General features: G+C 36.6%; 1 protein-coding gene across 14 annotated transcripts in view; it reads right to left on the bottom strand.

Annotated features, from left to right (window-relative positions):
* Positions 1-23,328, bottom strand: part of abi2 (abl-interactor 2) — a 37,731-nt gene extending 14,403 nt beyond the window's left edge. For 2 of the 14 annotated variants that reach the window (XM_031892648.1, XM_031892654.1), the window contains exons 1-7: positions 23,011-23,328; positions 12,592-12,759; positions 11,695-11,871; positions 10,585-10,602; positions 7,357-7,454; positions 5,743-5,892; positions 1,268-1,392 (exon numbers count right to left, since the gene is read on the bottom strand). In XM_031892648.1, coding sequence (XP_031748508.1) covers positions 1,268-1,392; positions 5,743-5,892; positions 7,357-7,454; positions 10,585-10,602; positions 11,695-11,871; positions 12,592-12,759; positions 23,011-23,127 — 853 coding nt within the window. In that variant the 5' untranslated portion in view covers positions 23,128-23,328. The remainder of the gene's footprint in view (positions 1-1,267; positions 1,393-5,742; positions 5,893-7,356; positions 7,455-10,584; positions 10,603-11,694; positions 11,872-12,591; positions 12,760-23,010) is intronic. The other 12 variants (XM_031892649.1, XM_031892656.1, XM_031892650.1 and 9 more) reach the window with 8 other exon arrangements.
* Between the last annotated feature and the right edge of the window lie 489 nt (positions 23,329-23,817).

Below are 23,817 nucleotides of genomic sequence, written 5' to 3'. Positions count from 1 at the left end.
TTTTATTGTGCACGGTACATAATTCTTGCAATATTTAAAAATATTATTAAGAATAGAATTGCTTACATGAACATGTGTATAAATAAGGTTAAAAGATTGGATTTTAGGCATAATGTATTTTTTTGCATGTGTTATGTATGTATTATGCACTATTATACATTGATAACATGTATCGTATATACTCGAGTATAAGCTCGTTTTTTAGCACCCAAAATGTGCTGAAAAAACCACCCTCAGGTTATACTCGAGTCCCTCCCAAGTGGCAAGATGTTAGGGCAGCGATCAGCGGCGGGCGGCAGCGGTGCAATTGCCCGGCCGGCCGACCCCCTAGAAGAGAGGAAAGCCAAAGAACCACCGTGTGCATCTTCTTTCTGGCCACAAGCAACGGCGTCATCACGCCATGAGCATGTCGTGGCACGGTCCTGCAGTTCTGGTCTCGGAGCCATGCACAGCGCACACAGAAGGGAGAGGCAGCGCCAGCAGCGTTCATGTGAATTTGTCTGGCTGCAAGTTCCTTTCCAACTCTGTAACTTAAAAGCGCAGGCTACTAAGCCAACCACAGCAGCAGGTAGGGACGGACCAGTTCAGTTGGTAGTTTAAATGGTTAATTCATTAAAAAAATAATATTAATGCTGCCGAGCTGTCTGCTAATATAATAATGCGAACCAAACAGTTTTTAAGCAAATGCTGGGATTTAAAAAAAAAAAAAAAGGGGGGGGGGGGGGAGGGTTATTTTCTAATATTCAACTGCACTGTACAGTACATTCATATATGGACCTGGTCTTTGTCTCCTGATATAAAGCTGTAAATAATATACAGTATATGATCAGCATTAATTAATGTACTGGTAATTGTATTGGTATTTATTTTGAGTATATACGAGTATACAAGTTGGAAAATCAGAAAAAAAATGTTTTAAAGAAAGGCAGCAGTATTTGGTCTTGAGAGATGTATTGCTTGTATTGTTACGCTGTGAGATGTATTTTTAAACTTGTTGCATATAAAATAGAAAACTCCCTGGTATACCACCAAATAAACATGTCATGTGTGATCCTTCCTGCTACTTGTACTACTAATACTGCTATAATGCAGAAGCATTCTCCTTAATTCTTGATGGGATTTAAGGAAAGTGGTTCTAATACAGCCTACAATAGTATGATAACAACATGAAGGAAAATTTGCTGATGCATTTGCAGATGGTGGTAAGAAATGACTGATGAAATGGACATCTTTGTAGCAGTAACACTGTAATTTTTAGCAATCTTACCTGGAAAAACACTTGGAGGAGAAGGGGTGGGCACAGCAATCGGTACGCCCACACTTCCACTTCCACTATTTTCACGGCTGCTGCTCCTGCTACTGGGATGACTGCCTCCACTACTGCCACTGCTACTACAAAAATTGAACATAGAGTTAGGTCTTATGTGCTAGTAAAGTACTTAACCTTAACAGTAAATATCCTATAATTTGGACCTTTCCATGTGCTAACTGCTCCAATCACTCCTGCATCAGCATTTGATCAGTGTGTGTACCGCTTTAGAGTGCTAACTTCAGGGTGCTGGTGGATGTGCATAACTTCTCATTCAAGAGGCCCAGAGTGAGTAACTGCATTTTAATTACTGCCATAAGTGGGACAATCAAAATACCCCATGTGCAACAGGCACAGGAAATGGGCAGCTTGTTTTGCATTAATACAGTGGCAAATTACAGTAAGCACTTTATAGTTTACGATTTAAGATGCTAATATTCTTTGAAAAATTGAGATAAACAGTTAGTTGCCACTGAGACAGCCTGGAGCCAGTACTACTGAAAGTGCACATGGAAGAAAGGAGACAGTACCTTGCAACCTCAGAACCAGTGCTGATGCTATACAGGAGCAGCAGGCAGGGGTGAAAGGAGATAATGTGACAATATAAGGGATTTCAAACATATTAAAAAAAAAAGAATGATTATTTAGCAATTAAGCTAATGAGTTACATTTGCCCAGGTTTCTGAAATGCATTAAAGTATCTTTTTAGTGCAAAGATGAAGTAAGTTTAAACACTGTTCAAAAAAACTGGTAAAAAACACCTGAAAGTACAAAAAAAGTTAGTATAGTTTAGGAAGTCACTTGGGTGAAATACCAGCTGTAAAACAGAAAAAAAATTAATAATAGGAACTAGAGGATTTGATGACTTTTTTCAGTTATAAAACTGATACCAAACTTATTATTTGGTAATACTTCCTTTGGAAAGAGGGCTTTTTATAGGCCTGATGGAACTTTACTGCCAGATTGGACAATTCTTCATCTCCCAGATTTTCAAGATGCCTTCTCCCAACAAATATATAACAAGATTTGGATCAGACCAGTCCAGCAGTTTGCTTTATAAAGGGTTTGCTTTGAGTCATACTCTACAGTGGCCACCCAACTGTCATACACTGGGTTTAATATGGCTCTCCAAAATGCCTGTTACCTACAGATTTCATAATGCCATGCACACACTATACCCCCAAACAATGTAGGCCTCTATAAAAATATACTGCATAATCAAGCTCATATGTAAAGCCCTGCTTCATCTAAATAAACCATTTTTATAAAAATATGCTTTTTTAGTAGTATGTGCCATTGGGTAATCCTAAACAGAAAATTGCCATTTTAAGAATTAAAGGCCGCCTCCTGGGATCACAGGATTCACAGTACACACAAACAAGCCAAGGTACACATACATGCTAAGTCACATCAGCCAATCAATGGACAGAGTTTTGTCTTTTGCTTCCACACTTCTTCCTGTTACAGTTAGAGCTGCATTATTTCTAGTCATGTGATCTCTGAGGGAGCACACAGCCCATCACTAAAGTGTGGACCAAGGGAAAGGATGTAAAAGGGCAATATTTACTGATATATACTGTATATACTCGAGTATAAGCAGAGTTTTTCAGCCCTAAAAATGTGCTTTAAAAGTAACCATCGGCCTATACTCGGGTATATACGGTAATTGCACTCAAACTTCATGCAATACGGTAGTTGAGCGTGTCGGCCTCCAGCAGCGTGTGGACACGGCATGCGTGCGACATTCAGCACAGCGTGCCGCTACAGGTAAGGACACAGTGGAGCACAGGAGGAGCACCCCCCTCCCTCTATTTTATCTGCTGCTTGCAATTTGGTGTATTTAAAGAATACAGAAATGCCATATTTACTTATGGGATTAAAGATTTTGTATACCGGTATATGGATGCTTTTCATGCTGCACCATTGAGGGGCTTATACTCGAGTCAATACATTTTTCCAGTTTTCTTAGGTAAAATTAGGTACCTCGGCTTATATTCGGATCGGCTTATACTCGAGTATATACGGTATTCCAGATTGGAGAGATTCTTTAATAGGTCATTTGTCATAATATAAACTATTCGTTAAGTATTCATTCAGATTTTGGCTTGTTCAGGTGTGCTTTGTCAAACTCCAATCAGGCTTTCTTAGCTTTCGCTATTAACATAGCAGTCTTCCTGGGTTTCCATCCATACAGCTCTTTTTCACTGAGTTGGCAAAGGATGAAGTGCAGCCTTGAGATTGTCCATGCTTTATCAATTTCTGTCTCACCCCTCTCAGGCACACAAAACAGTAGAATGAGAAAAAACATTTCTCAATTTAAATTGGCTGAATTGGTGATTCCTATATTGCAAGTACCTGCAACTCATGATAGGCGTGTTTACTTACAAATTAAAGGGGTTATTCAACTTTGAGTTAACTTTTAGTATGATGTAGAGAGTATTATTCTAAGACAAATTGCAACTGGCTTTTATTTTTTTATTATTTGTAGTTTAATTAAAATTTCTGATCACCAGTTTAAAGTGTGCCTGGGTTCAAATTTCCTTAGCAACCAGGAAGTTGTTTGAATGAGAGACAGATAAAGCAATAGGAAATTACCTAAATTGTAAAATAAGTTTTAAAAAGTAACAACAATAACATTTTAGCCTCAAAAAGCAATCGGTTTTTTGGTTGCTGATGTCAATGACCCCCATTTGAAAGGTGGAAAGAGTTAGAAGAAGGCAGCAAATAATTAAAAAACTATAAAAAAGATAATGCAGACCAACTGAAAAGTTGTTTAGAATTGTCCAATCTATAACATACTAAAAGTTAACTTAAAAGGGAACTTTCTCTTTAAATAAAAATGACGTGCTTAAAACCTAACATTTCTTACAACTTCTATGGGTAATGTCCTATGGGGAGATTAGTCACCCGCAATAAATCTGTGCTACTGCAGTGACTAATCTGCTGAAAAGCCTTTTCACCAGCAATAAAGGAAATCGCCAGTGAAAAAGCCTATGCATTGCTTTAATTTTCCAAAGTGGAGCAAAGTTGCCTGCAGGTGGAAACTTCACACGATTTTGGAATGCCGAAGCTTTGTGTAGGCCATTCCACCAGCGATTCCTTTATTGTCAGTGGGAAGGCATTCTGGGGAGATTAGTCGCCTGCAGTAGCAGAGATTTATCGCAGGTAAATAATCTCAACGTTGTACATTACCCTAAGAGGTGCCACAAATTTTTCCCAGTACATTTTAGGACTTCTGTGGAGAATAAGATCACATTTAGTGATTGTTTCAAACAATTTTTTTGGTGTTGCTCTGCTGCAAACAAAAGATTATAAGTGTGAGTACCATAGCATTGGATTTTTCTGAAACTGCTCCGTTATTTGAAAAAAGCAAAAAAAAATTAATAGTTCCAATATCTTTGGCCACAACTGTACTTTCCATGTTAGACCAGGCAAGGCCCCCTAAAGTAAGCTAAAGAACAATCATCAAGAGACCAGCAGATCAAAGACATCCCACTGAAGAAATTCTAGATGTTCCAGGATAATTAATACAGGCCCTTATTTACATGTAGAATCAGGCAATGCAACTTTAAAGGTATTTGACCAGGTAAACAAATTAATTACTACCATTAATCGTGGGTTCTAAGCACTGCTTAGCATCAAGCTTTGTTTGCTAACCTGCTGTGGTTTTTCCATACAAAATTAGGTGAACTCTTGTCAACATGCGTTAACCAAAGAGGCAATGGAATGCAGTTAGGGGTACAGTTTTCAGTATGTATATAGATTTTTGGTACTGTATCAAAGAAAAGACTGTTAAAAAATTAAAACAAGAAAGATATGACATACTATACATATAACATAGAATATTTTCAAGGCCAAAACTACATGCTCAGGAACAGAAGACACACATAAACTAAACCCCCCTAAAATGTCAAACTTAACAATAAAACTGTTTAGGTCTTACAAACTGTCAAATATATAAGACAGAAATTAAAAATGAAAAACTCCAAAACAGTCACGATACAATTTTAAAGCACAGGCAGGGGCTTGACACTACCTTATATGCTCTGTAGTAGTGAAGGAGTTCAGCAATAAAATGCTTATAAGTAGTTATAAGAGGTTTCCCTTTTACTTTCTGAATAATCAGAGTGCAACCGAACTGAGACACGTAGTAGCAGTAGTGTCAAAATCAGATGAGTAAAATCAGATCAATTTTACAGTATCTTAGTGCTTGTGGTGGAATATAAGGCATCTTACGTAAAAGTAGAATGTAAATGCTAAACTCAAACATATCAGATGAGAAGTATGTGAATAGAGAACCCTAAAATGAGACTCAAGATGTAAAAAAAGAGAATTTTTTGCTCGACAGTACCAACTTAGAATAGTGTTAAATGCTGCTTTTTTCTCTTTTTAGGAATCTGCCAACCAAAAATTGGCACAAATACCAAAAATACCTGTATGTGCGGTTCCTCTGGTTGACTGAAGCTGTTCTAACAGGGCTCTGTTGCTGAGGGGGAGCCATGTTACGTGTGGGGCTTGGTACATAGTCATTTGGTACCACAGGGGGACGCACAGGCTCCAGTGTGCGATAGGGTGAGTGTCGCCTTCAAGAAAAAAATACATAGATAAAAAAATAAAAGCAAAAATGTGAACTTCCATAGCGACATCCCAAAACCTGAGGCGTCAGGACACCTTATTCCCAGTTGTTCTTTTGAGAAGATTTCAATTTGAATAATTACCAGCAATATTGAAGAGCTGGAATAAGGAATCACTTCCTTTCATAAGCACTCACCTTTACTTTAAAAACTTTTCAACCCCTTCACTGCTAAACAACTGGCAGAGCATTTGCTGAAAACTGAGGCAACATTCAAACCCAAATTCCAACAAACAAAAAAGTCATTTGAAGAAAGTACTTGCCACAGATTTTGTATTAGAAAAATGATGATTTTTGTGAGTGTGTTGAACTAGTACCCTGGATATTATAAACTCAGATTAATACATTTATCTAGTTTACATTTACGAACTGTCAATTAAAGTACTTGTGAGTACTTAGTGAGTCTTTTTGGAAGTCCTTGAGGAAGTCCTTTCTTTTTATTAGTTTTGCTTCTGTTCACTGCTATTACTTATATTCCAGCTGTCAGTTGTATTAGTTATACTGGTTCCATCTAATTCCCTTAAGTAATTACAAAGTCAAGTAGAGATAAGTCTTAAATTAATTGAATCAACCTGGGACAATCTCAAATACTGTGACAACTGTAAGCTCTGCCAAAATGGTTGTTTTTTATTGGGCCATAAAGTGATGTTTATGTGCAGCTTTGCAGGTGGAACATATACAAAAGGTACCTGTATTTTAAACATAAAATCTTAAAAAAAACTGTTTTTCTGTGTCTCACACAACACACAGAAAAACAGTTGTGACGTTCTTGTTTCCTTTAATGGGCACTTCACTTTTAGGTTAACTTTTTACTATATTATAATATGGCCTATTTTTACCAACTTTTTAATTAGTTTAATAGTTTTAAATTTATATTAATAATTATACGCTGGGGTAAATAAGATCCTAGCAACTAGAACTTCTAAACTGGAGAGTTGTTAAATAGTATTACTGCTGCTAATTTCTGTTAAAATAAGAGAGCCAGCAGGTACTTCCTTCAACGCTTTTACACACAGAACAGTTATTGGAAAAAAGAAACATCATGCACATAAAACACAACGTTATTATTTCAGTTTGAAACATAAATGGTCTGAAAAGTTTCCAACCCTTAATGAAGAATATTACCATATTCAGTCCTATCGATTTGAGAAGTTGTTTTGATAATCTGAATAATTTAAATGCATCAAGCTCTTAAGAGCCCTAGACTTTTGAAAGTTTTTGCCTGTAATCAAGTGAGATATTTTGCAGTTAACAACTAACAGGTCCATGTATGTGTGTGTGGGGATGGGTAGAAAAAAAATAATTCTGCAGGAAACTGGTTAAACTGCCAGTATAGGAATGTGCGCATTCATGCTAGATTGGATAGGGGGTTATTTGGCACCAGATGCAGAGGAGTTGTCTCACTAGAACTTACCCAAGAGTTCCTTTGCCAGTCATTGGCGGACTTGGTGGCTTTTGGGTAGGTGGCGTAGTACGTGGAAGCCCTCCCATCTTCATGTTTTGCGTGCTGACCTAAATAACAAAGTGGGAAAAGGAGCTGAAAGTATCTGGAGCAAACAGGCCATGAAAAGACACGCTATTCCAATGATGCATCTTGGAAGTCAATTTTAAATGCAAGGATTGCTGCAGATTATTTTTGAAGTGTTAGACTGACAAGCAGCACTGTGCTGAACTGACTGTATATTGCCCATTACTTGTATTTAAAGATTCTTTATTTGGTTCTCACACTATGTAGGCAAATGTAAATTCTTGCTATCCTTTGTTTAGCCACTAAGTAATAAGTTTCTAAAAAGTCTAAACTTGTATTCTACTTCTAAATTTGCCTTGTATTGGCAAAATAAATATTTCCATTAAACAAATTATATTGGCAACTGAATTTGGTAGCTGAAAAGTCAATTAAAGTAAAAACCAATTACTCTTTACCCCTTAAAGTGCCCTCCAGTGTACAGTGACATACTAACATTTTAGTTTTAAAGAAGTGTGTATCATAGACTTTTGGTATAGCAAAAGCATAATAAAGCTTACATTTCTGTGACTGCCTGAATAACAGGCGATCCCTGGTGGATTGAAACGCATTGATGAGCGTCAGAACAATACATTTTTTTCTGATCTTTTTAACTGGTTTGAGCTGCGAGTCCTTTAAACTTGGTGTATATCTGTATTACACATACATACATACATACATACATACATACACATATACATATACATATATATATATATATATATCAAACTCAACAGTAGAAAGCACTCACAGCTACAGCATCAATCAGGTCAGTGATTTATTTCAGCATACCATCGGGTGGTATGCTGAAATAAATCACTGACCTGATTGATGCTGTAGCTGTGAGTGCTTTCTACTGTTGAGTTTGATGCATTATTTTTGTCAGCACCCAGCCTGTGCCCGATACTGGTGAGTGCCGATTCTTTACAAGACTATAAATATATAAATATATATATTATATTACAATATATAAATATAATATATAAATATATATATAAATATATATACTGGTTTTTGTCCCTGAGGAAGAGCACAGTTTGGTGCTCGAAACGTCGGATTTTTTTCAATAAATATTTTTGTTTTCTTTACAAAGTCCCTTTGTGTGCGGTACTCTGTCTGTCTACTAAATTGTTTGACCAGCACCAAGGGCATTTGCTTTATTTATATTTATATATATATATATATATATATATATATATATATATATATACATACATACATACATACATACATACATACAGGTATAACATTACAGGTATTAATTAGTGATGGGCACTGAAGTTAAATTTAAAGTGGCTAACCAAGATATTATGCTATATGCAAAGTCAGCAAAGGAATGCAAAAGACATGCAATCTGTCTCAATGCTTCACTTTCAAATGTAAGCCTTCACTATAAGCCTTTAAAGGGAATGTTGTTTTACAAGCAACAAAAGTACAGATCTTTTCTCTCTAAGCATTACAACGCTGATAGAAGAAGGTAGGCTTTGTACCCACCCAATTTACTAATCTAAGTGGGTTGTCTGGCAACTTGCAACTTTCCTACTCGGTGGAAACAGCTCACAAATACTTGCAATAAAAATACCATGTGTGCCATAATTCTCGATGAAAAATGAATGACGTGCATTGTTTTAAATACTAGACAGGTAAGAAACCAATACAAATGTGTAGTACTAAAATAATGGTTGAGTTATTACCATGGTTATAATTTACTGTAAATTAACACTATTTATCTTGTATTTTTCAGTGTATAACAATGAAATAAAAACGCTCAGGACCAGAGGTCTCTGGATAAGGGGTCTTTCTGTAATTTGGATCTCCATACCTTAATCTACTAAAAAATAATTTAAACATTAAATAAACTTAATAGGATTGAATTGCCTCCACTAAGAATTAATTATAACTTAGTTGGGATCAATTACAATGTACTGCTTTATTTGTACAGAAAAATGGGAATTTTTAAAAATGTTATTTGATTAAAATAGAGACAATGGGCTTGCTGTAATTTGGAGCTTTCTGGATAATGGGTTTCCAGATAACTGATCCCATACCTGTATATTAAAATGATACGAAAATAAAAGTATACAAAAGAGCAATTGATCTTCAAACAATGTCTGGTTCCTACTGCAACTACTTTTGTTCTGTGGCCCTGCTATTTTGTTGAGCTTTTCATTAGGAAACCAGAGGTAAGCAGAATCACACACACATCCGCTGCTCTAGCAAAACTTCTCATGCACCATAATGAAAAGTTAGCAGAAAAAATCCAAACCCCTGAGTGGCAAAGTGGCAAGCTATAACCGCACATCGGGCATCATATTGCATGGGACAGATTTGAGGAAGAATCTTGTTTACAAACTTATCTGAAATATATTATTAATCTACTCTAAAATTAATTTGTCTTTTTCAACTGATGATTCTTCATTGTGTTAATTAAAGAACACAAATGCAATGTAACTCCTAAGCGGATACTGAAACCATAAAAAATTATATTATAATTCATATAATATTATATTATTATACATTGTAAAACCTCTTGGATCCACCACCAGCTAGTGAATCTGACTGAGATAAGGTAATACTCAGGTAAAGTAAGGTAGGTTAGACCTGCTTATCTTTTTTTTAGAAAAATATAACCTCAGGAATAGTACAATTCTTCATAAAGCTTTATTCATTATCTTATTTTATTAGTTCCCCACAGGTAGTTTTTCAGCATATATTTATTTAACACACACATTATCTATAGGCAAATATGAGTATAAAGCTGGCCACATGCCTATAGATCCTCTCATTTGGTGAGTAGGGCAGTATCAGGCTAATCCAATAGTTTGTCCCTCAGGCCAACCGTAAGGTCATAACTGCTGGCAATGCAGGCCATCAGGAAAGGGGAGCATTAACATAGGACTACTTTTTGCTCACAGATGATGTAAATTTTCATTTTTCTTAAATCTAAATATGCAATTATTAAGGACAAACTCTTTTATGGAAGATTAAGTTTTTAGGATTCCGTGTCCAGCTGAATGACAATATTGTTTCCATTAACAAAAGCAAGGTAAATTTATACGAAATACAGCGTGGTCAACATTCCCTATGTATAATAATCTCTTAGTACATAATATGTATTTGATCCCCAAAACTTCTTACCTTAAATCTAAGCAACCACTTATTGCACAAATGAAGCAAATGAAAGCAAATTGAAAAGTTAGTTGGTTCTAACAAGAAATGAGAATAAAGAAAACAGAAGCAAGTTACACCTTTGGTACATACACAACATAATGCAAAGCAATGTGTTACAGGCAAAATGTATTATGAACTGTACAAGAAATAGTAAAATGGCATGTTTACTACACACACATAATATTCACTAATACTGAAAACAGTATTTGTATTTGTCCATTTCTAACCTCTGCCCTTTTGGTTCTGAGCCTTAAAACAATGTAGAAGAGGCCAGATGATTAACAAACTGGAAAGCTGTACCCAAGGCATTGTGGGAATCAGAGTCTTGGCTGGAAGAGATATGGCTTCTGCTACACTGTTTAAACAGTTAGAACTAGCAGTGCAGAAAAGGGCAAACACAGCTTTTATTTTTTAACACATTTAAAAATAACTTTAGAACAACTGAAAATCAGAAATGAATGTATACTGTAAAGTTGCTTAGTATTTTCTTCAGGTGGCTGTGGCACTCTGGGAAATGAAGAATATGGCTAGCCCCATGTGAAATTTCAAAATTAAATATTAAAAGAATCTGTTTGTGTTTTTGAAAAACAGATTTCAATGCAGGATTCTGCTGGAGAAGCTCTATTAACTGATGCATTTTGAAAAAAAGCATGTTTTTCCCTGACAGTATTCCTTTAAGTGCCTATTGACAAAGTGATGTGTGTACAGCTAAAGCTGCATAAGTTCACCCAACAAATGCTACTCAAGAATTATTTCGGGTACGGGTATTTTAACAGAAAATAGCCCAGCATGACCAAAAATAAATATCCCACTCACATCAAAATGTATGTGTATGTATGAATGCTGAATAAAGTTAAACTGTGCCCTATGTTTAAGAGATATTAAATCATATACAAAACCCAAAAAGAAATTGTGTATGTTTCTTACAATCATGCAATGTGTGCCAAATTCTCTAGTGTAAGACAAAATGTTTTCCCCTAATTAAAACCCATTATGTATATAGTATACGTTGAACACATACAAACAGGAATATATTTAAGTATAGAATAGAATAGAATTTTTACAAGCATGTTCTACCTTCACTCCATGTCCAGTGTCATCAAGAATTGTGTAATCAATAGGTTTACGAATATAACGGACTGGTCGCTCCAAGTTGGCAGGAGCAATTATTTTGTGTGTTCTAGAGGTGTTTTTGTTGGTCGTCAAAATTCCAATTTCTCTTCTAGCTACTTTTTCTTTATGAATGTCCACAGTCTAAAAACCAGAATAATTACAAATTAAACAGCCTCATTATATATAGCCTCATACAGATGCAATTCACAGTTACCATATACTCCTTTACCCTTAATCACATAGGCATAACAATGATTTCCCTCCCTCAAGCTTTCTCTGAAAGTCATAAGCATATCTGTTCCATGTGTCTGCAAGATGAAGCAGTGCCTCTGGGTGCAGACACAGGAAAGGGAGGATGCAAGTGGAGTGGCTGTTTCTCGGGTCTGCACTTACACACAGGCAGTGAAACAGCCCAGAGCAGCACAAGCCTAAGGGCCCTGATATACGGGGTGCTTAGTCGCCCCATGGAAAATCTCCTCCCACATAAGCAACAAAGCACCTGACAATACCTGCACATTCACATTTGTTGGAATGACCACATATAATATGTGGCTATTCCAATGAATGCAAAGGGGCATATATTGTTGGTGCTTCAACGCCTGCGGGAAAGATCTCGCACTGGATGATGAAGCAACTTGTGTAAGCACCCTAAGGCCAGGGGCACATAGAGTGGTTTGTCCGCAGGTGGAGAAAATGACAATCCGCTCTGTGAGCCCCTGACCTAAGATATAGCAATATGTGACAGATGAAACCAGATAACCATGCCACCCAATGAGTTAAAGAAACAAGATACAAAGAAATAGTCATCTAAATTAGCAGACAACTATATTACAACAATTATAAAAAAAAGTTATTTCTTACCTGTGAAATATGATTGATGGATGACTCCATTCGTCTAAGCTGTGAAGCCTGTATATCCAACATCTGAAGGACATTGTTGGCTAAGGTGTTGATCAGATAAGCCACGCTAGCTAGAGACTGTGTTGTATAGGCTTTGGTTTCTTCTAGGGCTCTCTGCTTGTCTGGAGACTAAGCACATACGAAGACATTAGTGCATCTGTATGATGTAATTCAGTTTTATTAACCAGAGAATGCATCTTGTACATTTAAAATAATATTACATAGAAGTTAAGTAAAAACTGACTCTATAAAACAACCAAAATCAAAGCAAAGCAAGGGTCCAGTGTATGATGAAGGGAAATATCTGCTGCTATAAATGTGTACAAAGACACATTGACAATGCCCTATAGTCAAAAATGAACTTGAATACAGCTTGAATTCCTCTCATGATTACAAAGTACCACAAAAAAATGTTGCGATAACTGCTAATTACCTGATGTTCATCTGTGCGGACATTCTGTTGCATTATCGAAAAGTAGTAGTATAGGTATATACTTGCTCTATGTAGTAAATTTGTGTGTATGTGTGTATTTAGTTTAATGCATGTAAATTTAAGTATGAAGTATATTTTCTTAAACAAGATGGAAACTCACTGGGTTTCTAATGGCTAACACTATTTTCTATACTGGGAAGCACTCTTGTCCTTTAAAAACCCATTGGTACTATTCAGTAAAAGGTACTATTTAGTAAAGGGTCAAGTCAGTAAAGCACAATCTCAGTCATTAACTTATTCACCCTCCCAAATTTGTCCTCTTCTTTCTGCTGGCCTGAACATGTGAAACAAAGAAAAGACAAGTACTGTACGGCCCAAAAGGCCTATGATTTTCGGACCATGGCGATCGGTCGTTTAGGCGATCGGCCAGGTTAGAACATTTCAGTTGGGAAACGATAAAATCTGTGCATGAAAATCGGACAATATCCTTGGGAGACCTAAAATGGAATTCACTTTCATGCAATTGGTGTCTGCCAACTGTTTCATGTTCAGAACATCCTCCGATTTGTATTTTAAGGGCTTTATCCTACAATTTCATTTTGAATGTTAGTTTTAGATCATATTTAAATGTATACGTACAATTTCATTTTGAATGTTAGTTTTAGATCGCATTTAAATGTACAACCGATATCTGGTGTATGGCCACCTTAAAATACAATACCTAGTTGGCCCAAGTATTTGACCTTTACCATTATCTTCTAATAAATAAAGCTCCCCTGCTGTCTCCATTTATTCTCATAATTATATCTTCCCACATTATAACAATACAAGCCTCATAAACACACTTATCACAGGTTATCTATTTGTACTTCTATTTATATAAAAGTGCCAGAATTAAATGGCTCCTTAAAGGAGAACTACCCCGCCCCATACAAAAGCCCCCTTAACTGCCCTGCAGCAGTGTACCTGGGTGCCATCTTTCGTTCATTAGAAAATGTTTCATGTGTCACCGCTGACACAGATCCTGCTTGAGCATGCACAGTTGGGGCCGATTCCCGCCTAAGCCCAACTGCGCATGCAGGGTATCGGCAGTGAGACCTGAAGTATTTTCTAATGAACTGAAGATGGCACCTAGGTAAGCTGCTGCACTGCGCTGCCTTTTTAGCTTGGGTTTTTCTATAGGGCCACTTTCCAAAGTTATAGGCGATGTGAGAATCACGCCAGGCCGAGAAAGCAAAAGAATCCAAAAAGATAAGAGTGTCTGTGTCTGCATTACAGATATTTGTAACTGTTGGCCATACACTGGCAGATTTAAGATGCTGATTTGGGACCATCAGAACAATTCAGTATGTTATCTTCTTGTGTATGGAGCCCTCTGACGGGCCTTCCAGACCAATATCGGGCAAATGTTGATCAGGCAGGTTTGATTTTGACATTATTATTTTCGCAGCGCTTCACAGAGATTATGCATCATTCAAATCAGTCCTTGTACCAGAGGGGCTTACAATCTAAGGTCCCCATCACATTCACATACACTATGGTCATTTTAACCTAAAGCCAATTAATTCTCCTGTATGTTTTGGGAGTCTGGGAGGAAATGGTAGTACAGGTATGGGACCTGTTATCCAGAATGCTTGGGACCTGGGTTTTCCGGATAAAGGATCTTTCTGTAATTTGTATCTGCATAACTTAAGTCTGCTAAAAATCATAAAATATTGAATAAACCCGATAGGATTGTTTTGCCTCCAATAAGGATTAACTATATCTTAGATAGAATCAAGTACAAGGTACAGTTTTATAATTTTTAAAAATTAGAATTATTTGCTTATAATGGAGTCTATGGGATTTGGCGTTTCTGTATTTCAGAACTTTTTGGATAATGGGTTTCTGGATAAGGGATCCCATACCTGTACCTTGAGGAAACCCACACATATAGAGAACATACAAACTCATTAAATATAGGGTCCTGGCTGGGATTAAACTCAGGACCCCAGAGATGCAAGAAGTGCTGCTCACCAAGCCACTGTGATGCCCCCATGCCGCCCTCACTCCGATGGCTCATATTGCTGTTGGTGAGCATTAGTGATGTGCAGACGAGCCTGAAACCCGCAGGTTAGGCAGGCTCGGGGCCAGGCCTGGATTTGTGGCGAGGCAATGGAATACAGGTATGGGACCCATTGTCCAGAATGCTCAGGACCTGGGGTTTTCCGGATAAGGGGTCTTTCCGTAATTTAGAAATCCTACCTTAAAGGAGAAGGAAAGGCTAATAAAGAGTTAATCTCAAGCTGCAGGCATACCTTCAGTTATCTCAATAGTGCCCTTAAGTCTCCCCATATTTCACCTGTTCAGATGATCAGAAGCCAAACAGAAAGAAAAAACGCTGAGCTCTGTAAAGAAAGTTCCCGTAATGCCTTGCTCCTGCACCGAGACCCAGACCGGTGTACATGCTCAGTTAGTAACACTATAAGGAAACTTCCTGATGATTGGCTCAGATCCACATTGCTAAGGGAGGGGGGAGCGAGTTCTTAGCTTTCTTGAGGGAGGGGGGAGCAGGGGAGCGGAGAGAGCCGGGAGCTGCATGTCTCTGGCAGAGGAAAACAGACACAACAAATCTTTTGACAGAGAACTCAGTGCAGCGTTTCTTTGAGTGCGTATGGCTGTATTTACATAGACCTTTCTGATAAAGCTTACTTAGTTTTTACCTTTCTTTCTTCTTTAAGTCTGCTAATGAAATTACTTAACCAGTAATTAAAAAGTAGGATTGTTTTGGCTCCAATAAGGATTAATTTTATCTCAGTTGTGATCAAGTACAAGGTACTGTTTTATTATTAGAGTGAAAAAGGAAATCATTTTTAAAAATGTGAATTATTTGATTAAAATGGAATCAATGGGAGATTGCCTTTCCATAATTCAGAACTTTCTGTACTACAGAAAAACCATGTATACTTCTACAACCAGCAATAAACAACAATCATCAAGGGTTCAGTCCCAAATAATAGTTGAACTTTTTTAATAGTCAGGTGTAGTTTGCTAATTCCTACATTTATGAAGTCACAGAGCCATGTACATCTATATTAAAACAAATATTCTGAGGGATCCATGAATGTGCTTTACAGAAATTGTACCCTATAAAAGCTCCAGACATTTTACTGAAGACTGGTGCAAATAAGAACATAATCAATGGAATCAATTATTGGAACCAGTATCCAACATAATCAATGGAATAAATTATTGGAAAATGTACCCAAAAGTATAATGCCCTGCTTCAAAGTAAACAAAACAATTTGATGAGAATTTCCCAATACTTAAGATCCCCTGCACTGGCAGATAATGTGTATCATTTATAGCCTCCTTTCACTGTATCAGCTACAAGCAATAAAGTCTGAGAGAGAATTAGAGTGAAGCACACACAAAGCCAGAAATGAGATGCAGGATGTGTCAATGTCTTTTTTAAGTGATGTGTCTTGAAATCTTTTGCCAAGCTTCTCTGTCTTCCAGGGTTATGATTCATCCTTTCACAAATCATCACATCAAGCACGTGAAGGTCATCATGGAAAAAAGGGAAGGACAAGAGATAAACATGCATTGGAGCTTCCAGAGAACTCTAGTTATCTATTCTATTTTACTTTAGGTTTACCACCTTTCTGTTTTGAACCAGACAGTTCAGCTTTGGCAGGTGCTGGTTCAGGTCATATTGTCCAAGTTTTCAAAGTTCTGAGAAACATACCAAAAAGCTTAGCCCTGAGACAAGCCTCACAAAAGTTTATAATTGATGAATCTTTCCTTTTGTGTGACTCATATATTTTAGACACCCAGTGTGGATTCACCTCAACACCAGATTCTCATTTTTGGTGGCAGTGAGGTATTGGGCACCAGAGGGAAGCTGTGTCTTGCTAAATTATCCTGATCTTTCATTCAACAATGTTTTTGCAATCACTGTTTCCTTGCTTGGTCATAACATTTAAACTACAGTACAGGGATGGGTCATATTTGTAGCCGTTAAAATCAGAGAATATGACTATAAGTTGCTTAATGACATACACTACTACTTTTTGTTGTAAGAAGGACAAAAACAATGAAACAATTGTGTAATATATCTAGAATTAAGTCAATATTAACTCAGAGGCACAATTAGGGGGAGATTCACAAAAGTGAATTTGGTGTTAAGGAATTAAGGCGAATTTGGAGTTAAATTGGAGTAAAATGTTCATTTTTGCCAGAACTTACTCAACAAATTTAAAATTGTCTGAAAAACAGGGATTTTTATGCCACTTTTGCCAAAATTAGTTTTTTCAACAAAAAAAAAATGGAACTGCCAATTGAACTTAAATCCACCAAATTTAAGAAATGGATTAAGGCTTTTGTGAATGTGGCATTCCTTTAACTTCTATAATATTTCTTGCTCCAATTTTGGGGTAAAACAGTTTCTCCATATTTACAAATAGAAATCTGCATACATTCAAACTCAACCACCACTTTTCAGTTTACAGAAACTGTCTTTTAAATATTTTAAATGACATTTTTCCCAGGATTTTCAAAATAGAGTCAAATTCGGTGTAACTCTGTCAGATCCATTCCAAGATCTTTTGATTTGCTTTGTTTTTTCCCTCCAGTCTTTATTTCACACCTCAACACAAGTTTCTACAAAAAGCTTTATTAACACTCTTATAAACAAGTAAAATACAAATTAAACAATAATGGACCCATTTACTAAGGTTTCTCTTGAAAAAAATTTTGTTTGTTTTTTGGGGATTTTTCTGTGTGTTTTTTGGCATTATACGATTGTTTTGTTTTTTTTCTTGAAAAACTCAAGATTTTTATTTATTTATTTATTTTAAACCCACAAATTTTCAAGATTTATAAAACTGATTTTTTTAGACTGACAAAAAGCACACCAGGTTTTAGCTACTGAGAACCATTGTGTCCTATGGAGGCTTTCAATAGTAAGGAATTAGAATAGTCCGTGACAGCCGGTCCTTGACACATTTTTAAGGGGAAGTAAATGTATTATTGTTTTCTATTTCACACAGCTTCAAGGGGAAGTTAATCCCATCATTGTTTACTAAGAATGAATGCCAGTGCTCCTGAAATGGGCGCTGGAGCACTTCCCTGTTTAGGAAAAATAAAGAAGTTTCATGGAAATGAACATCCATTTAAATTTCACAATGTTTTCAAGAAATGCCAATATATTCTCCAATCCTGCACCGAAATTCTCAGATTTTTTTGAGAAATCTTTTCCCAAACATTTTGTAAGTTTGCAGATCAACTTACAAATTGACTATTAATAAAAACATCATAGATGGATTTTTTTAACCAAAAAACTCTCAGGAGTTTAAGTGAGTTTCTAAGAAACAAAAAAAAAAAAATCAAATTTTTAGTAAATCTGCCCCTAATTTATACAATCTTATATATAAAAAGGTTTTACCTCACATTTGCAGTATTATGATAGTTTTAGCTTCATGAATATTTATTGTATATATTGTATAAATCTTTATTTAAAGGAAAAGTAAAGCCTCCCTGGCAAACGTTTAGTTTTAGCAGCAGTGCCCACCTTTTAAATCACTGACACTTGCCCCAACTTATCTGTGTCCCTATAGCATGTACATACTACAGAGCTGCTTGACAGCATTGACCACCACCTTTAGCTGTGTCGCTTCTATTTCCAGTAGCCATCTTGGTGAACAGCAAACAGCATATGCACACTGTCACCCAAAGTGGGATATTGAGGTACTGTGAATTCAAGGTTGGACTGGCCTAACAATGTACTGGAAAATAAAAAACTTGGTGGGCCCTGGTCTTGTTGAACCCCTTTTCACAGGTCACTGTGGTGGGTGAGCTGGACTGCTGTTGATCGGCAATCACTTTCTTATTTATATTTATTTTTCAGATTTCCTAGCGGTTAACGACACAGAAAATATTAACTAATTTTTAAAGTCGCCCAGTAGACCTATATTGAGTTAAAAAAGCAATGTTGTTCTATTTTGACATATAAATTAATTTGTTCTAATTGAATTAGTTTGGGTATGTATTCTGTCATAGGAAATAATAGATTTCAACTGCATTAATAGAAACTGATACCCCTGAACAATGACCCTATAAAAATATATTGCATAAAACAGCTCATATGTAAAACCCTGCTTAATCTAAATAAAGCATTTGCATAAAAACTCTTTATTAGTATGTACCATTGGAAATATTTATTATGAAAGTATAGTTTTCCTTAAACCTTGCAAGTCAGTGTGGTAAATGGCAAAGGCTTTGATAGGTGAGAAAAACATTAACATTTTACACGGAAACTTGAAGAAATACCAAGGAAATGTTAATAATTGGAATACATGAGTACAATTCAAATGGACAAGAAAAAGCCAGAAAAATCATAATGTGATATTTGATAAAGATGATCACATGGAGTAGCTCATGTGTTAAAACTAAAGCAATGCCCTGTACTAATTTTGCATTTTTTTTCTGGAGAACAATATGGTAAGCCATCTCATGAATTAAACACCAATTACAACAACTGCCAGTACAGACACAAAAATGTTTCCACAGGAAGGCTAAAAGGCATACATATTGCACACAGCTGCATTGCGTGTTCTCCTAGTTATTTTTATTCTCCAAACAGGCCAACAGTGAATTGCAGTGCAAAACCACTCAATGACAGTGATAAACAAGAATAAAATAAAATGGTCTTTTCATCTTCAACTACTGCAGCTCTACACTGAGCACAACACAAAATAAATCATGTACATGCCCGCAATTAAAATTTTTTTTTTTTTTTAAATCAATTAAATATTTAACTGAAAGCACAAAGGGCAATTCTTTTGTAGGTGACCTGTTTAAATCTAAAATTAAAAGCTGTAACAGCAGGGTGCTATAGTTCTTAGGCTAAATTCACAAATAGAAAAAATAAATGAATGAATCCAGGTAGAAGAAATTTAGCCCTAATTCAACATATTTATTACTATGATGCACAAATAATAAAAATGGCACCTACATTTTTATTTAATCACTTAATAAAATATTCCTTATTTCTTTCTTATTCACCAAAGGAAGTATTCCTGAACATGAATTTTATGCTAATTCTTTTGAGATGATAATAAGTAGAAATCAATTCTCATTTTCTTTTTATTGCACATTCTCATTGGATTTACACTGAAACCCCTACAGGTCATTGCAGCAGAATATGGTGAACACAGCTATTAACTCCCTGTTGGTTTGCACTAAAATATTACATGAGGGATGTCAACACCATAGCTTTATAGCAGGGAGGCATACATACATAATACTTCACATAAATATTTGGACTAAACCAGAACCCTAATAAACAAATTAAAATATGAACTGAAGTTTTTCTGTTAAAATGTTAAGGTTCTAGAGCAAAAAAAATGTATTTTTGCTATTTGGCCAGTAAATTTTCAACTGGTTCTAGCAAATCCCAAAAATGAGAAAATTCAGCCAGCTCCCAAACCTGTCTTAAATTAAATCTTCTTACCAGTCATAGGTAAATGTATGAATAAGAAACCAACAACACAGACAAAAAAAAATCCCACTCACTATTCCAGGTTTAAACAACTTTCCAAACCTTCTATATTAAAAAATTTAAGCCCAATGCTGGCAATATTAGGTCATTAATACATATATAATACATCATTCATTATTGGGTCAATTCTAAGCATTTTACTTTTTGTAGTTTTAGCACATTTACATTTGCAATTCCGTTTTGAGTCAAGATCAACATGATAACGTGATTTACTGAATCGGCAAAAAAACAAACCAAAACTAAGTATTACAGATAGTGAATCTATTATGCTTAGGACATGGGGTTTTCTAGATAAGGGGTCTTTCCATAATTTAGATCACCACACCTTATGTTTGCTAAAAATAATTAAAGCCCAAAATAAACCCAAAAGAATTGTTTTGCCACCAATATGGATTTGTGGCTTAGTCAGGATCAAGCACTATTTGCTTATAATGGATTCTAAGGGGATGAACTTGCCATAATTCAGAATTTTCTGGATAACAGGTTTCGATTTAACCAATCCGATTTCTTTAATTTTTATTTCATTTTCAAGAACTTCTGAAATCAACAGATGAAATGAATATACATCAATCTATTTGATCATTGTGGCTCTGTAAGACATACTAAGGTGCAAGTGTTGTGCCTATACAAGTTATTATTAGTTATTTACTGAAAGGAACAGATGCCAAAACTCAACATAGAAAAAAACTATTTTTTATAGTTCTTGAATTGTTTGCTTTCTTCTTGTAAGTCTTGGCAACTTTTAAATGGGGGTCACTGATTCAGGTCCTCTCCTCTTTATATATCAGTCTCTAATTCAAACATCACCCTGGTTGCTAAGGTAAGTTACACCCTAGCAACCAGATAACTGCTAAAGCTCCAAACTGGAAAACTGCTGAACTACAAATAATAAAAAAAGACCAATTGCAAATTGTCTCAGAATATTACTCTCTACATCATACTAAAAATTAACTCAAAGGTGAACGACCCCTCTAAGCAATTGGAAGTGTAACTGCTTCCCATTCAACTGAGTGTTGGAAGGAGTAAAGTGTGCTTCATCTCCTTTTGGTAGTCAGAAAGGAAACAGCCACATCAAACCACCACATAGTTGTAATTAACCTTCCAAGCAGTATGCAGACGCTCCACAAGAGTTTTTAACAGCTAAGCACATATGTGTCATGGGAAACGTAAGATGCATTTCCTAATGTAAACCTGCATAATTAATAAAAAAGGGACAAATCAGGGATGTCTCACACATTAATTACATGCTCCCTGTGGTAATGAAACCCTAGGGCAGTCACTGCATAACTGTATATAAAGCCCATACCATTTCATCAGTGTTCTACTCCATAAAACTACAATTAAATATATATATGAAAGATAAGCATTTCACAATATGACAAATAATGTATTCCATGACTGAAAAATATACATTGGTGTCTGTGTGAAAAATTAACAGCCTAAGAATCAGCTTTAATAAACGTGTGACATGGGGGGTCAGGGCATGCAGCCCAAAACAAGGAAAGAGAAAACCTACATATTCCATAGGCAGGAGTATAGGCTCAGCTCTGATACACTGCACTTACTGCTTATAGCCAGCTCTTACCTACAGAACAGGTATGCAGGTTCATTTTCTTTACAACTGTACACTAAATGGTAACATAACCAAGATATTTTGAATCTCACCAATTGCTTAGTAGCTTCCTAACATCACACACATAGTTGGCATAGTGGACATGTCTGGAATAACCCAACAGCCCATAAAGTGTAGGTGTATTCCAGTATAATGCTCCTGACTGAATGAACCATGTGACTGGTGAATGGGGGGGGGTGGATTTGAAGCAAAGTAACCTATTCTTGGGGGGCAACCTATGGCTCAATATTGATACTGGCCATTTTGGCAATTATAGGAGGTTTAAGATTGCACTCTTTACACTCAACCTCAATTGCCTCAATCTTACATTTTTACTGCACATTCCCACATAATATGATGTCATTTGCTATAGAAAATGCAGTAATAACATCTCCCCCCCTGCCTGTAGGAAGAGTGGTGTGTGCCACGTGATGCTATATATAAATACATGGTGACGTGACAGCAAGGCTTGCACAGCTACCCGTAAGGGTCAATATTGCAATAGGGTGAAGAGTGGGATTATTACACTATAATGTGCGTGCATATCCCAACGTGCCTGCCCATCACGGTGCTTTCATTATACTCAGGATCATCACACTGCATTTCACTAGTCATTTCTCTGTAAGTCCCAGCATCCCTCCCTCTATATAGGAAAGCCTAACTAGAGATGCCGGGACATAGACCGCAATCACATCTATACAAAGCTGCAGATCGGCGGTGTACGAGAAGCCCAGTCCAGTATTCCCTTGCCCCTGTCTAGCGCTACATCACATTCACAGCTCTAAAAAGTCGGACCTGTATGTAATTGTTCTCGCAGTAGTCGGCCACCCTCTCTAGGTTTGTGTAGCTGTCCAGCAGGGCCCGCCGGCCGCCCGGAATCTCTTCCTCCAGCAGCATCTGCAGCTCCGCCATCTTTTTCACCACATCCTCCTCCTTTTGGAGCCCCGCTACACTGCGGAGAGATGGAATGGTGAAGCGATCCTCGGGAGCGCGCCCTGCGCGTAACTATAATTAAAAAAAAATCCGAGAACGCGCTCCAAAAAAAAGGCGGCGTGCCCAATAGGATATGCACTTCCACGCACTAATCCATGGGAAACGCATGCGCACAACATAGGTAGGCGGAACCCTGGAATACGCGCTTCTGGCCGTCCTGCTGCATCCTCATTTGAAAACTCGTTTCCTAGCAACAGAGAGACACTGAGATGGAGGAATGTGGGAATAGAAGGGACGAAGGTGGTGACCGTTCCAGCCCTCTCTTTTATCATCCGTAAAGCCTAGCGATAATGAACATATAAGCCCAGTGTTAGTAATAAAAATAAGAACTTAACAAGGAACACAGCAAATTAGAAATGGCTTGAATTTGGTAATCATACTGCCTAGTTGCATAATTAGAAGCTATGGGGGATGTACATAAATATCATAGGACCCTCAAAATTTGGGGGAAAAGTCTCCTGCATTTATAATAACAAATTATGAATTTAGTGCTTCCCTAATTCAAGGTCACATGGTTTCTTGTTAGCTCAGTTTAAAAAAAGACATAATCTGCCTATTGGCCTGTTATCAAAATGATGGCCTCTGATTATAAAATGATTATAAAGGTCA

Source organism: Xenopus tropicalis, chromosome 9 (genome assembly GCF_000004195.4).
Source record: "Xenopus tropicalis strain Nigerian chromosome 9, UCB_Xtro_10.0, whole genome shotgun sequence".
NCBI classification, from domain to species: Eukaryota; Metazoa; Chordata; class Amphibia; order Anura; family Pipidae; genus Xenopus; species Xenopus tropicalis.
Note: the sequence above shows the minus strand (reverse complement) of the source record. Positions and strands in the feature narration are given on the sequence as shown.